The 17,122-nt window shown below is 33.2% G+C and overlaps 1 protein-coding gene across 2 annotated transcripts in view; it reads right to left on the bottom strand.

Annotated features, from left to right (window-relative positions):
• Nucleotides 1–17,122, bottom strand: part of GALNTL6 (polypeptide N-acetylgalactosaminyltransferase like 6) — a 1,222,158-nt gene that overhangs the window by 668,377 nt on the left and 536,659 nt on the right. For both annotated transcript variants that reach the window (XM_032332218.1, XM_032332219.1), the window contains exon 5: nucleotides 10,223–10,389. In XM_032332218.1, coding sequence (XP_032188109.1) covers nucleotides 10,223–10,389 — 167 coding nt within the window. The remainder of the gene's footprint in view (nucleotides 1–10,222; nucleotides 10,390–17,122) is intronic.

Here is a 17,122-nt window from a genome sequence, read left to right as displayed (position 1 = left end):
TATATTTCTACCTGTCCCGTGAGTTTATAAATTTCAAACATAATAGTGTAAAATAAATAAATACTTCCTTTTCTTCATAGAGTCTTCAGTTTATTTTCTAAGAAGCGGTGTTTCAACCTGGCAAAACTAGAGGGGGGTAACCAATCTGAAAAAAAAAAAAAATCTGTTGCTTAACTTTGATTTCAAAGCCCAAATATATCCCCACTAAGTTGGAAATGGCCTTCATAATCCTGCAGAAACATATTTAGAAGTTAAAATGATAAGTTACAGAGCTAGAATTTATTCAAGATAGAAAATTCAGCTTTTTTTTTTTTTTCCACTGCCTTTGATAGCATTGGGGTCAAGGTTTTCTATTCTGTGAGGCAGCCATTAGTTTTTCAAGAAACGTATATATATTCCATATAGAGTTCTTTACCAGGTTTTCGAGGACAATGCAGGAAAAAAAAAAGGAAAAAGAAGTGATGCTTATCCAACTGGTGTAATCTAATGGCAGATATCTGTCCAGTCATGTCTTCCTTCACCCTAGCTTCTGTCTGTACTAAAAAGACTCGCAACTTTTGGAAACATTTTGCACAAGTGTAGCGCTTAGTAGTCTTGCAAGTGTCTTGGCTTCTACACAGTGAAGCGACTTTTGTAGACTACTGAACTCTGGAGTGATACATCATTCAGATGACCTATGGGAGGCCAGCCTAAACCCCACTCACTAACCTCAATTAGTTCTACTTTACATCAGCCTGTAAGGCTAAATGAAGCATATTTATGTTTTATGACCCATTTGACTATGTTGTGAGTCTTTCAGAATGTTAGAAACACTGTTTTCTCTAGGAGGGAGGCTCTGATTGGCCCCCTGTAGTCCTAGAAGGCCATTATGGATATTGGAATTTGTATGTTCAAGTCATTCAGAATTATACTCGTGAATTCTCCATTCCAATTCTTGTGTGTACACAGTGAAATGATGGTTTCTATTATGATCCTGATCTTAAGGCAAAAAATAGGGTAATAAATTAAATTCAATTATCTAGAGTGTCTACATAATTGTAGTACAGTTTTATTAAATTAAATATAGTTATCAGAATGGTTCCAGTTTCTCAGAATTAGATGTTTGAGAAAACTACAGTGAGGAAACCTATATAGCTAAGCACAAAATCTATACATTTTAGTTTTGTCTGGCATTTATTTAAGCATATAAAATAGACCTAGTGTGTGACCCAGGAGGTCACCCTTCTGAGTCTTCATTCATTCACACATAAAATGTTACAATGATACCCTGTCACTTACAAATTCCTTTATTTCGATGACCCTATCACTCTAATATGGAACTGTTCCTCAGTTGATATAAAGCATTTATTTTTTTTAATTTTTAAGAATTTTGTTAAAGATTTTATTGATTTGACAGAGACAGAGGCAGTGAGAGAGGGAACACAAGCAGGGGGGTAGTGGGAGAGGGAGAAGCAGGCTTCCCGTGGAGCAGGGAGCCTCATGCAGGTCTTGATCCCAGGACCCTGGGACCATAACCAGAACTGAAAGCAGATGCTTAATGACTGAGCCACACAGGTGCCCTAAAACATTTAGTTTTTATTAAATTTTTATTAAAACATGTTTCATAAACACGCATGCATTTGATGTTTAAAATCTGTCAGCCTATCAAAGACCGTGACTGTTTAGAGACTAATAATTTTCTAAGTAAATGTTGTAATTTAAGATAAAGGAGTGTGAAAAGGAGTACAGGAAATCTCATTTAGAATGGAGTCGGAAATGCTCGAAGGGGGCACTGTCACTGGCATGCCATTGGTTGAGGCTGCATAACCAGCAGGAAGAAAAAAGGTAAGAATTATCATGACAAGGGCGGACAGTTTTCACATAGCAATTTCATTTCCTGCTTTTAAGAAAAAGAAAGAATATCTCTAAATGTCCCAGCAACAACCCAATCACCACACATATAGCCAATGAGAAAACACCACGAACCCAAACTCTTGTTTCTCTCCAATGAACTTTTGTTTAAAACAACCCACCTCAGTTTCCTCCTAAAACCTAATAAAGGCTGACCTTCCTTTTGTCTCTTCAGAGTTGCCTATGGTTTACCATAGTTGTCTTGTCCTGAATTGTAATTCTCTCGCTATTCCCAAATAACTCATTTTGTTAGAAAAGTAACTGGTTATTTTATTTTTAAGGTTGACAGGAGGAAATATTTGTGCTTTTTTGCATTGTGTCAATGCAGTGATTTTTTTTAAAAATTAAGAGCAGATGGATATTTAGACATCAAAAAGAGCTGCTTGAAATACTGAACACTGTATTATTAAAACTCACCAACTGACATTTGCTGACAAGAGGAATAATCATAAAACATAACCATTTATTTCATCAGAGAAAGTTATGTCTGCCCAAGATCTGAAGCCCAACATCCATAAAATGGTTTCATACAACTGACATCCTACTCAAAACAGCTGTCTGCAAGGAAAATAAATGGGATTTAATCTGCCATAAAATGAATTGCACAATTTATTTTTCTTGAGGAAGTCATGCCTTTGTGACATCGGCGAGCTGTAACAGTTTTGCTTTGAAGAGAAGCATCTCTTTCTATGCCAACCCCAGATTAATTCAACCATGTGGAGTTTTCCTCCAGAAAAAGCAGATCGGCTTATCCAGAACCTGGTGATGGGAGTTGCGATCCTCTACCATCAAAAGCACTGATTTCAAACATGAGCCCTACATAATCGTTCAATCGGGGATAGATAAGTTTTAAGATGCTTAGTTATTAAGGATGAAATATGTAAAATTAATGACCTGCATTAATGTTCTACATTAATAAACTTAATGTCCTACAAAAACCTGACAATTTCATACGCTTCAAAATAATATTTAAGAAGAGAACAAAACTGCAAGAGAACAAAATGCTAGTTAGAAAATGACAGGTTGCTGAGCCTTATCACCTTTTAAAAAAATTCTTAAAAAACCTTGAGACTCATCGAGCAAATATAAGTACTAATTGTCCCTCCCCTTCCCCTCAACTTACTGACTACTCTATAGGGGTATTTTATTATTATTATTTTTTTAATTTTTTATTTTTTATAAACATATGTTTTTATCCCCAGGGGTACAGGTCTGTGAATCACCAGGTTTACACACTTCACAGCACTCACCATCTCACAACAGAGGTATGGTATGGTATGGCCATAGTTTTAATTTGTTTAGCCCATTCATTTAAGTACACAAAATATTTTTAACAGCAAAAGGAAAGACAGCAATAACAAAATTCAGGTGTGAAATTTTTTCTAATATTATATGTGATTTCTATCATATAGTACAACCAGACAATGAACCTTCGGTTATACCTCTTCTTTCTACTATATGTTTACCAAAACACTTATTTTTGTCTTCAAAATTAGCCTAAAAGTGTTTCATTCTGATGACTACATTCTCACAAAATATATTCACACATTCTATAGTGGAACATTTTAAAAAATAGTTTTTGTTAAAACTAACCACATAAAGTATCTATTTGAATGGAAGTTTCCACAAACATACCTTTGTAAATTAAATATAAATCCTGCTGAAACTGAAATTAATTTAATCAAATTTAGAGATAGCATGATTTTCCTTGGAGGACAGAAGAATAGAGACCCCCTAAGAATCTTTTGCAGTGCTCTGAACCTACCAGGGCCAGTGTTAAAAAGGCTAATTCAGACAATAATTCATTAAGAATAAGATATGCCTGAAGTGTGTAAACCTGGTGATTCACAGACCTGTACCCCTGGGGATAAAAATATAGGTTTATAAAAAATAAAAAATTAAAAATTAAAAAAAAAAGAATAAGATATGCCTTTAGAGTATGTCAAGGTCCTTTATTTTAGTCTGCAAAATAAGCACCTACTTAAAATAGGCTTCTACGAGAACAAATAACAGATTCTAGTAGTAATTGTGAGGACTGTAAATGTGTGTATAGCCCTCAGTAACGTTCCTGAAAACTGGAGAGTTTATTCACATTTGCTATACAGAAGAAAAAGGACACCACAAAACGCTACTTTAAACATTTAGGCAAAAGTGAAGCTCAACAAGAATATGTACTTCTCATTAGCTTTGTCAGATAAATTGTTTACGTAGATGAGGACATGTGAGATTGGATTTTTAATTTAAAAGTAGAGAGATAGAAACCCCAAAAGCGTTTTGCCTTCTGACATAGATTCTATCAAAGCATATTCTGCCACTAATGGATAACACTCATATTTTATGAACACAAAAAGATTTTTTTATGAGTTAATTTTGGATTTTGTAACTTCCCAAATTTACGCTTGTAGGTTAGAAGCTCATCTTCCTCTGACCTTGAGAACACATTGCTGTTTGACATTCGTATTTATGACCCTAGGATACGGTGCCACTCTGTTTTGACTCCCTTTCAACCACAAACGTTAAACTCACTGGTAAAACGGAACTGCCTTATTAAAATTATACACTCCACCATAATGCAACATGATATTTAAATTTATCATCAGCAATCAGAACGGCTTTCTTTTAGTTCATTAGCAGGTGATGCTAAATTTCTAAACAGAAAAATATACAGTTGTATTTTACAACATTTCTTAGTTCCTGCTCCTTAGTAGTATTTAATATTATATTTTTCTTTTAAAGTACAATTATCCTTACAATTTAAAATATGAATATCAAATCTAAACAATTCCAAGATTCATCACAGTGACTCACTCTCAATAAATCTGAGATATAAAAATTGCATGTCTCATAGTCTAGTGGAATATCTGATGGAAAACCAGCCCTAAAACATTTTTGTTGACTGTCATCTCAGAATCTTTATATGCACTTTAGTGTTAGTATTTTATCATATAAAATAGAAATGCACTATCATTCTCTATTTTATGACCTTTTCACACTGATATCTTCCAACTTCAGATAGTTGTAAAACGTGTGCTAACTGATTTGTCTGCTTAGAGAAACTTTCCTTAATGCACACCTGGAGACTACTTGAGTAAAATAGAACCAAATTCAAGACTCATCATTACCATTTGTGAAGTGATTTAAAATATTCACACCATTTTAAAGACACATAAACAGTTTCAACCATGCAAAGAATTAGAGATTTTTATGGTGATGTGGATCTTTACAGCAATTGCTTTGCTATTGGTTGATCATATATATTTTTCTATATAAATATTTATATATTATGTTACATATATATGTATATATATTTCTTTTCTACTTCCTGAAGTTGGCATGGGAATTATTGAATGATTCCAAAGAAAAATAGATCTATAAAATGTTAGGAAAAGAAGGAAAATTGGCAAGAGAGGAAATAATGGTAATAACTTGAAATTAAACATAAAATGCTATAAAATAAATTCATCAGAAAGCAGAGCAAATGTCTACAAATTTGTGGAAAATGTCAAAATCTATCAAAGAAATGTAATGATAAATGGAAAACTGATATCTAAAATAATGTGGAAATAATGCTATCGGACTTCCATCCCAAACTTTTCTTAATGATTTATAAACCCAATATCAATTGCACACTAAACAATAAAAACAGATAGAAAAATTTATTTATAATAATATACAGAAAAAACAGGAAATTTTAAAAATTATACTATTTACACATTCATACTACTCATATGACTTGAACCCTAATTTTGAAATACATGAAAGTTTCTTTGAAGCTTTGATTTGCATTAAAAAGTACACATGGATCATGTTGACATAACGATTCTGATACATCTGGATGGGGCCTGAGATTCTGCATTTCTAATAAGCTTCAATGTGATGCTGATGTTTCTGGTCTCGGGGCCACACACTGGGACAAAAGGATTTAAACTATCTGCAGAAAAGTACCCTGGCTTTGCTAGGTTGGGAGGATAGTTTCTAGTCTTTGATTTTCCCTCTAACTTGTACATGGAGCATAATAGGCCTTTTTGAAACTGAAATACTCAACTCTTACCCTTCCTGACCAGGCACTTTGGAACAATCAGGGGCAAGAGAGAGTGTGTGGACCTGCTTTGAGTGTGTGTGCACCTGTTTTGCATCTGTTTGCAACTCCTGTAACGTCATACTTGCATTAAGGGAAGGGTGTCAGCAACTCTCCTGTGACTATCCTAATGTGAACTTGGATTCATCTAAGCACACAAAGTTTAGAGAATTGTCAGGTTCAAATATGCCCTATCTCTGAGGTTAAGCCCCAGCTTATTTCACACATTTCAACATTTTCCATGTGGATGCTGTTAAGGTCGCCTGGAATTTGGAGATAAGCCCAGGATTAGTCCTGCTTTAAAGTCATCATGAAGCCTTGTTATAGGCCTCAAGTTAAGTTGTTAAATGTATTTCTGAGAGCTTACTGGAAAAAAAAAAATCACATTCACTAACTTTGGTAAGCTTCAGGTAGCAAAAACATAGTGTTGTTGTTGAAAACTTACCTGCAGGCTTGTATCTTCATGTTTCTGTAGACAGAGGGCTTCTGATGGGAGGCTAAAACAACATTCTGTTTATCAAGCTTGCTTTAGGAAGAGTATCTAAACTGAGAAACTGCTGGAGAGGGCATGCACCTGTGGGGTTTTTGTTTTTTGCTTTGTTTTGTTTCATTTTGCTTTTTCTTTATAACTGGGCCAACCCTACTCAAGCAGATTTTTAAAAATCACTTTGTAATATTCAAAATTATTCTATAATTATGAAATATTTAGCACTTTTTTCTCTATTGCTATGAAAACAACTACTACACAATTTGCCAATTACTAGAGGGCTTACATTTTTTGGGAACTCTGAATTCCAAGTGATATTAAACTGATGCTATTAAAACAGCTAACATGTTGGCTCTTCTTTTTTTTTTTTGTTTCTTTTTTCTTTCTTTGCGTATGTAGCTATTCTATTGACCTAGAGGACATAAAATATAAGTTAGTCATATTTAATTTAGTTTTGTCAAAATTTTATTGCCTTTGGCAAAAGGACATTGCAGAATATCCAGAAAAGCTCTAATGCAAAGGTGTTTAGTTGAATATTGACCACACCTAAAATTGGAATATATTTCTGAAAATAAAGTGTAACATTTCAGAAATAATTTCCCAAAGGAAGCAAACAAAAACAAGACAAAACTATCCTCCTATACTTTCAATTTTGTCTGACCTACTTAGTTTGATTTTTAGAGAATTGGTGAAAAAGACCCTACATGTTGCAGGCTTACAATTTCTGGGTTGTCCAAAAAATGTATAAATATACTTTAAAGTATAATAATTTTAACAGCATGTGCAGAGATAATATCAGAATAAAAAGGAGTAACAAAACTTCTCTTAGAGTCTCTGTAAATAAGAGATGTTCTAAGATATGTTCTTTCTCTTATAATAGAGGAAAGAAATTTGAAAAGAATTTTGATAAACACTCATGTAAGGCCCCTATGTGATATAAGGAGGTAACACGTTATTTTTATTCTCCTTTTGATGAACCTCTAGAATGTAATTTTTCTTCCACATCTGTAGTAGTTTACTTGCTTATTGGTAAAATTTGATTTTTTAAATGTCAAAGAGGTCTTAATTTTTCTAATATGTTATGAATCACCACAATTGGTCTTCACATGCCCTCTGACTTCTGTTGGTTCTGGAGAGGACAGATGATAGATAGATGATAAGAGAGATAAATAGATATAAGATAGAAATTCTTGTGGAATGTATTTGATTAAATTGAGAGGATCCCCACAAAGAAGTATGGAGGCCATTTATATTATAGTAGTAGGGGAATATTTGATGAGTAGAAATCAATAGTTGAGAGCAAATACTCTCCTTTGCAGTGCACCATTCATTCAGCAATCCAAGGCAGCTTTCCATCCTGACCTCTCTTTGAGGAGTTACTTAGATAACTAAGGACTTATCTCCATTTTGATTAAAAAAAAAAAAAAGATTGAGACACAATTCATTAACCTGATGTCATACAGTTAGTAGTTGGTGTTGGCATTCTAACTTGTATTCATCATGTTAATGTTCTGAATTTCCCATAATTCAGAAAGTAGGACTGATGCTTCTTAGGTCCACAAAACCCCTCATAGTCCATCAGATGAGATTTTAGAAATCTGAAACAGAAATCTAGAAGAACAATCTTTCCTATTCCTTGCAACTTTAGAATTATGACGTATTCTAAAAGATTATAGAAGTATTTTTATAACTTATTTCTTCCAAAGTTTATTTTTACACATATCAATAGGTTAACATAATGAAAAGCAATATTCAAAAACTTTTAACCTTTTGAAAGTTTAATGTTCTTAAAATAATATATTCAACTTGATAGTTCATAGGAATAGAATCTCTAAATTAAAGACTTACCAAAACTTTAAAAATCATTGTTATCCTTAAAAATTTCTAATAGAAAAGTCAAAATCACCATTACTATCCCAAATAATCCTTTTTCTGTTGTCCTACTTCTCTTACACTAATCGCATTGACAGTCTTCTGTCATTTACTTCCTGGGTAACATTCTATGCAGAAAGATAGTCCATCAAAGTAGCTACTGTGCAAAAGATGACAGTGATTTGAAGTCAAGACAAATGTAGATGCCACTACTTTTTCCCTCTTTAAAGATGTTCAAGTGAAAAATGTCTCTGAGAAATATTCAGCAAAAAATGCTCTATAAAACACAATTTTCTGCTACCAAGTGCTTCCTACTATATTATCTCCTGGTCAAAATTCTGCTGTAATGAACAGTTTACCAAGACCAAGTTAATTATGTAGAAGATGCTCCACAAAAACACTATCTTATATCCCTTAGTACCAGTCAACCACAAAAGACCTTTTTTTTGGTGATATGCAGGCCCAGATCTTTATTCCCCCTTCTCATTCTTTCATTTAAAAGCCAAGTTTAAAGTTTTAGCTTTAATGCCTTAAAATGCTTATTTTTAGCCTGAGGTATAATGACTACTTTGAAATATTAGCCTTGATTAGAATAAAAAAGACATCAATGTGCTATTTAAATGAATTTTTAAGTAATAAATTTCAGTTTTAGAAACCAGTTTGCACTACTGAGTAGTACTGAGAGCATATCTACCTAAGCAACGCCAGGCAAAAACTGCTTTGAAATCAACCTAAATTATCAAGCTGGTAATTTATTATTTTAACGGAATGATGTTAGACAATCTCATTTTGTCATATAAACTTCAAGACATATTAATATTAGGTAAACTGTGAATAATTATTTGAAGTATATCATTAAAGACTGGAACTCTATTAAAGAAACCTTAAGATCAACACACACAACAGTTTTTCTTTGACACTATCTTTGGAGACTATGAAGAAGCTGACATTTTTGTTGTGTATGAAATTTCCAAAGCTTCAATTAACCCATTTGATTTCAAGATGCATAAAGATAATATGCAATTAAATTCTTTAACTGCCATTATTTTTTACAGATACACAGTACAGGTTAGCAGATCTCCTTCATGCGATGAAATGTAACATAGAACACTTCCCAAGTAGATTAACATCATTAGGAAAGGTTTCCTCCTGTCCATTCACATCTGTCCCAAAAGAGAAACTACCTTTCCTGCAGAATTAACAATTCTCACATTCAGGCCAGAGATGGTGAGTGAAGTCCTAATCTCAGGAAACTTTCTATAAATTTATTCCCCTGTCTTTTATAAACCATACCATGTTTTTCAGAATGGTAGAAATATTAAAATTTATGTCAAATTATCAAATTTTCTGATACATTGCACTACGCAGGAGTGAAGTTAGTTATTGTTCAAATATGATAAAATAGCCAGAATTGCTAAGTAAAAATATTTGTATTACTTACCATTTCTAGTATTTATGAAGTAACACACATGTAGCCTAGAGAATGTGTCATACTGGTAAATAATAAAGCAGATGCCTTTCAGAAACAGGAGCAGATTTTATAAATCCATTGGAATATTTCCCCATTTATATGTACTTACAATAACATATTTTGCAGTGTTTGTCCTGAAGCTGAAAATAGAATTTGAGGAATTCTGCCAACACCTGTCTAATTTACAACAGAAATGTAATGCAAATTTCTTATAGTTTCCCAAACATCACCAATACCTTCTCATTCAGTTTCTTTTGAATTTGGCCAACATTTTATGAAATCACAGCATAGTCAAAACTTCATAATTACCTTTCAGATAGAATCAGAAAGAAACATCACAATAATCTTATGACTTTTTTTTAAGCCTCTAATGATTATGTAGGTAATAACAGTATCAGATAAAATATTATTAATTGTATCTTACCTCTATCACTGAAGTCATCTACCAGAATGATTTCTGCTATCAGAGTCTCTGGGGTTCGGTTAATTATACTGTGGATGGTACGCAGGAGTGAAGTCCAACCTTCATTATGAAATGGGATAATGATGCTGGTATTTGGCAGCCTTTCCAGGTACATCTTGTGCTTACAACTAGAGATGATAGAAGAAGAAAAAAGCAGTGTTCAAATGCAAAACTATAGATCTCTTATACTGCTATTTATTCACTGTTATCAAACATCTGTGAAAAGTAGACTTTGTCTACTACTTTACCAACCAGTGCTTGTACACCATAATAATCACTCAGTTCATTCATGGAATTCATTAATGATCTCTTTTACATGTTGCTCTTAATAAAATAATTATCCTTTTTTGTATGAAGGACTCAGATACTAGGTAAGAAGAGCACTGAAACATGTTCTTGTTGATGTAAACTTTTCCTAATGTTACCTCATAGTGGGAAGAACAAATTTTATGAGTTAAAATTGTTCCCACTTAGCACATGGTTAAGGTTTAAATGGGTTTCCTGGGAAGTTCTGGAAATCCAACTATAATAATTATGCTTAGTTAATCAGTTTGGGTTGCGGTGTGTTTCAATGGCTGGACAATATTTGAGCTCTACGGGGAAAAACATGGTTTTACAATGAAATGAATGAAGAGTTAATCTTAAACAAGCATATACTGATACAACCACATAATAAGGTTACACTAAGATTCAAACACAGACATTATCACATTTCTAGTGGAAATTATAACTAGGAATTCCATGTTGCTTTATTCATTATGAAAAAAAAAATCTAAGATACCAAAAAGAACATAGGCTTTAACTTTTGGCACAGTTAAAAACAATTTACTATGTGTAATTGTTATTTTTGCATACTTATTCTTTATTTAATTAGTTCTCAAGCCACACAAGGGAAGGAACCTGGTCTCAGATCTCATTTACTTCCTAGTTCAGCAAGTTGACCAAGCTTTATTGAGGACGATGAATGCACTTAAGTTGGTGAAATCTCTGAGCTACTTAAAACTAAAATAGAGTAAAATTTCAATCAATTATCAAATTCAATGATTTTCCTGATATAAATAACTTGAAAACAAAAAACAGAGTAGCAATCTAGAATTAGACAGTTTCATAAATGCAGAAGCATCTAATGCTTTAGCTTTGTCAAGATACTGGTTACAATATAGTCTAGATGAGGAAACAAACCATAGCATGATGTGAAGTGTGCATATCGTCTACCAATATGTAGAGAAATGCACCAGAATATTTAAAACATTACTTAAAATATTTTTCTCAGTCATTTCAATACTTCATTTTACTATGATCTCAATAGGATATATTAAATATTGCTGTGGATTTACAACAAAAGTTGCCTTACAACTTGGGAAAACATGGGGTGCCTGGGTGGCTCTGTGGGTTAAAGTCTCTGCTTTTGGCTCAGGTCATGATCCCAGGGTCCTGGGATCGAGTTCCGCATCAGGTTCTCTGCTCAGCAGGGAGTCTTCTTCTCCCTCTCTCTCTGCCTGCCTCTCTGTCTACTTGTGATCTCTGTCTGTCAAATAAATAAGTAAAATCTTAAAAAAAAAAAAAAAGAAATAAAACAACTTGGGAAAACATGACAATGCAATTAAAGCCAATAAGATTATCTTAGAAAACAAAATTAATCTATATATAAATCTATAAATATAAATATTTTCTGTTTTATTTTGTCCATTTATTTTGATTATTTAATCTCAGAATTTATTATTTGTAATAATACCTATAAAACAAGTAGATTTTGATGTTTTTAAATATGATGAAAAGAATTGGAAATAACATCTAAGTCATACCATGAAATGGGCATTAAATGCTAGGAAAAATTCCTAAATTCACTTTAAGATAACACAGAATGGTTAAAAAATATAAAGCATATGAAACAGATCTGTGAGTGATTTTTAAGGAAATATTGTGAGACGGATGTTTTCACTTATAATGCACAAGTCTGGAAAAGAGTGCCCAAGTAATTAAGTACACCTCATTATAATCATGCAGAGCCATCCATTCTTCTCAACAAAGCCAAAGGCCCAGATAATTGTGTTTCATTACATCACTATGCAGGATAATTGTACCTATTTGTGCAAATCATCATACCTAAGAGCGCCACTGGGAATGCAACTGATATTCCCAAAAAGCCAAATTATTTTTCAAACATTAAGATGAGACATTGAACATATCACTTGCTTATTAATTAAATAAGCATTGTATTCAGAGCAATACCCTAGAAGCAATCAATAATGATGTTTAACAGCTCTGTACTAATCTATTCAGAAAATAGGAAGACAAAAAAATGCAAGACTGATCCTATGTAAATAAGGCTTTCCTTCATAAAAGTGTATTCATTAATTTCTATCTCTGTGAGCTCAAACTTTTACCACACATAAGATGTGAAAAGATCTCTTCTACTCATTCATTCCCTTATGTTACAATGATCTACTGAGGTTTGATATAAGCCAGAATCCAAAATGGAGAAGAAACATTCAGCAAAACCTAATCCCTGACTTCAACACATTTACAATATAATAGGGGATACAGAATAGAGTTACAATTTTAAACTTAAATTTGGAAAGTGCTGCAGAAATTCAAGGGAGAGCTGAAGGTAGTCCTCAACATATATTTAGGAATACAGCTGATATGACTTGGTAACTGTCTGGGAGAAGTAGTTTCAGGAGGACTCCCATGTTTTGGACAGGGGCAACTGATCTTATGAAATACAGACTTACATGAAGGGCACCTCTCAAGGGTAAAAGGCTTGAGGGTGAAGATGCGTTGAATTCTGACCACGTTGAGGTTGAAGTGTCAAATATCCTGTTGAACATGGCAATTACATATATGGTATACACATCTATTTGTCTATGTATGTATGCATTTCTGTATCTATGTGCATGTATATGTTTTTGGCTCAAGAACAGTTCTGCTTTACTGGAGGGACATACATGTGAGTGACAGGTGATAGCAGATGGGACCAGTGGGCCACCAAGAGTTCCTTAGCGTTCACCAGCCCAGTACATGCCAAGAGGATCCTTTATAAATACCTGCAGATTGCCAACCAAGTGCTTCCTCTCATCTCTGAACAAAAGCAGATGAGAAGTTTTGGGGGAAATGAATGCCCGGGAGCACGTTTCAACCAATGAAGGAGGGAAGTTGGAGAATAAACAGTCCTCTGGTGAGGTAACTCTGAGGTGTTTTCTATATTATGTACCTGAGTTTCCCAGCAAGATGGAGCCTCAGTTGCCCACAGAGACAAGGTTTTTACAGTTTATCTTTTATTTGCTTTTTTTTTTCCTTTCCTGTTTTACTTCCTCATCCAGCCTCCCCAGGTACTTTCTGTGATTCCTCCTCAACATTACTACAATCAAATTTTTGTCTCAAGGTCTGTTTCTAAGGGAATCTGTTTTGAGACATAGGCATATAAGTTATGCTGTACTTGTCAAAAACAGTCTCTTCAATATAAAATGATAGTCAGAATTACTTAAGAAGTATTATTTTATTGCATTATAAAGCTTTCATTTTGTTAACACCTGGAAATATTTTAAAATAAGTTTTATAAAATATTTTCACACAAGCCATTTTTCATACAATCCATCTTTTCATATAAGCCATATAAGCTATTAATTTGTAAGAGAGGTTTTATTTCTTTCAACTTCTTAATTTCTGATGCTCTGCTCAGAGCCTTCTCTGTGCCTATGAAATACAGCTATCAAGAGTTGACACAGTGTACCTATAAAAATAGCCTTATCCTAATCAGCAGACTGTTAGTGGTAAAGTTTCCTTCTTTACATGAATGTGTATAATTTTTTTTTGATTAGACAAACATGGAAAACTCTCTATCTTGTGCTGATAATCATTTCTCAAGTATTGAAAAATCATACTTATACATCAGACTATCTAGGTTCACATGAGGGCTTTGTCACTTACACCTGAGTGACAATGGGCAGGTTATTCAACTTCTGTAAAACCAATTCTCTCATGTGGGGCAATGCAGGGGCAAAAATATATAAACAAATTAGAATAAATTAAATAATTAAATTAAAAATAAACAACCTTCATAATGTGTCCATGAGAATTAAGTTACATAATCCATGCAAGGAACTTAGTACAGCAGCAATCTGATCATAGCAAGGGTTTGATAAATATTGCCATTATGTTATTGCTCTTACTGCTTTTTAATTGTTATTATTTTACCTGTCAAGTCCTTTATGGAAGGAGGGAGGAAATTAGGGGAGACAGGGACTGCACGAGGGAAAGTGAGAGACACTTAGGATATGAAGATGAATACATTATGGTTTCTTCCCTTAAGGTTTTACAGACCAGTAGGCAGATACATAAAATGATTTGACTCGAACGAGACAAGTGACATAAAAGATGGCACGCAACAATCAGAGCCCAAAGGAAGTATGACTAACTTTGTCTGAAAGAATTAGGGAAATTTTTATAGATGAGTCTGTCTGTTAAGAATAGATCAGGGAGCATCTTTAAAGTGATGCTAAGGAATTTGGATGTTCGCCTGAAGTCAACGTGAAATATTTCACATGTTGTTAGTGATGAGGAATACAGGATCATGTTTCCATATTCCTCTGGTACCAGGGCAGACAATGGAGACAGCAGACATGAGACAGAAAGATTGGATATTGTAATAGTTTCGGCAAAAGATAATGAGGATGCTGATCTGATTTTTTTACTTGAAGGAAAACCAGCCACTTTGTGACAGGGTTTAATCTGATTGAATTATATTTAGTCATTCTAGTACTTAACGCGCTCCAGAGAAAAGTGAGTTCATTCCCAGCCTCAGCCACTGGATTCTAGGAGTTGGGCTCCAGATGACTCCTTCTCAGTATTACTAGAAATACTGAAGCCTATCCAGGGCTTTATTAAGAATCTGCAACCTGTGTATTTTAGGCTTATTCTCAAGTTAGGTGGAGAATGGAAATATGTTAAATATGAAGACAATATGGTAATATGGAAATGTGTTGAAGAAATAAGTAAAAAAAAAAGTCAAACAATTTATATGATTATGGTTCCTGATGGGTAGCAAATTCACAAAGAGTAAATAGGGACCAATTAAAACATTTGTTACATTAAACTTATAGGAAAATGGATGAAAATGCCTGTAATTATTGCATTTCATATTGCTGTGCTATTTAAAATAGGCATTTGCATAAAATTAACTTGGAGTTTAAGAATGTCTTAGAGATGAGCCATTTAAGTTAAGTAAGAGATGTTACATAACATCTTTTTGTTAAGTAACAATTCATCTAAATGAATGGCAAAAACACTCTTCAAAGTTTAAATGCACCAGAGAAAAGATAGTTTAAATTCTCTAAAAAGTTACTTGAGAGAAATGACAAATCATGAAGATATTTTAAAAAGCTAACAAAATATAATCTATAAATATTTTGCTAAACTATTCCTATTGGTGAAAACAAATGGAAAATTTATCATAATCTTCTGTGTTTTTTCAGAACAAAACACATATTTTCTAATATTCCTTATTGATACCTATTAAACCTAGAGATTTAAAAATAATTTTTAGTTTACAGCATTGTTTATTTGAAATATAATGTCATTCCTTTCATACTTACATTAATTTGTTTTATAATTAATTACATACTTACATTAATTTGTCTTATAATTAATTACATTAACTTGTCTTATAATTTCATTGGTTTCACCAAAAAAAAGTTATTATTTCAACAATAGCAACAGGCCAAACAATAAATTTTAATTCAGATTTATAAAATAAGTACCAGGCTTGCTAGTGATATAGATATAGATATAGATATAGATATAAATATCTATAGATATAGATATTTATATCTATATCTATATCTATATCACATATATATTTAATATGTTATATTAAATATATAATACATATTTAAAAGTTATTTTATTATTTATTATTATTATTTTATTATTATGCAATACATGTCAAAATTTTTGCTGTGGGCATTTAGCTGAACTTGCATTTGAGGTTCTTAAGACCTTCACATTCTCCTCACCATCACCTAAACATTCTGATGTGGAGAACAAAAGCAAAGAAAAAAAATAAGTTTCCTTATTTACAGCCCATGGACAAGTCCTTGAGACAGGCAGAGTGACCTTCCTCTATGAACTCAACTACTGTGATATTAATACTTTGTTAATGTCAAAGGTCAATCTTAGCTTAACATTAGCCCAACCTCCAGGATCTGTATGTCTCCTTTAATATATAAATATTATTGGAAGCTTCCTTTATCTCTAACTCCACCCTCCCCCAAGATTTATGTTAGCAATCCTCCTCCAAGCATATGGCCTCCTGCTGTACATCTGAAAGGTCTCATGACTGAGGTTTTACTAGACAGTAGTAAACAGACCTTTTCCTAAAAACAGTTAGCCCCTCAAAGTCCAGGAAACCTTGCTTCCAAATTCCTTAGAGATTTATAGTATCCTTAATCCCCTCCCCCTCCGTACTTGCAAGTACATAACCAGCCACTCCTCAGGACCCCAGTGTAGCTCTTTCTGCCCATGGATCCTGTCCTCGTGCTTTATCAGAACCACCTTTTTGCACCGAAGATGTTTCAAGAATTCTTTCTTGGCTGTTTGCTCCAGAACCCCAACATTGTCACATTGTATTCCCTCCTACTGCCTAAGGTTAAATATTTAGTTTTGGATACACTATCAAAACACACATTTTAAAAATTCAAATTCTGTGTTGCAAGATTTGAATAAAATGTTTGAGTGAAGATTTTTGCATAAATCAATCCATAGGTCATTCCATTAGTTAATCTAATGTATAGCTTTATTTTTTGTTTTTTTTGTTTGTTTGTTTTTCTATCTGCTTATATTAAATACATTAGTCAGAAAGTT

This window comes from Mustela erminea, chromosome 2 (genome assembly GCF_009829155.1).
Source record: "Mustela erminea isolate mMusErm1 chromosome 2, mMusErm1.Pri, whole genome shotgun sequence".
Classification (NCBI taxonomy): domain Eukaryota; kingdom Metazoa; phylum Chordata; class Mammalia; order Carnivora; family Mustelidae; genus Mustela; species Mustela erminea.
The sequence above is the reverse complement of the archived record's forward strand: the minus strand, read 5'-3'. Positions and strand labels throughout refer to the sequence as shown.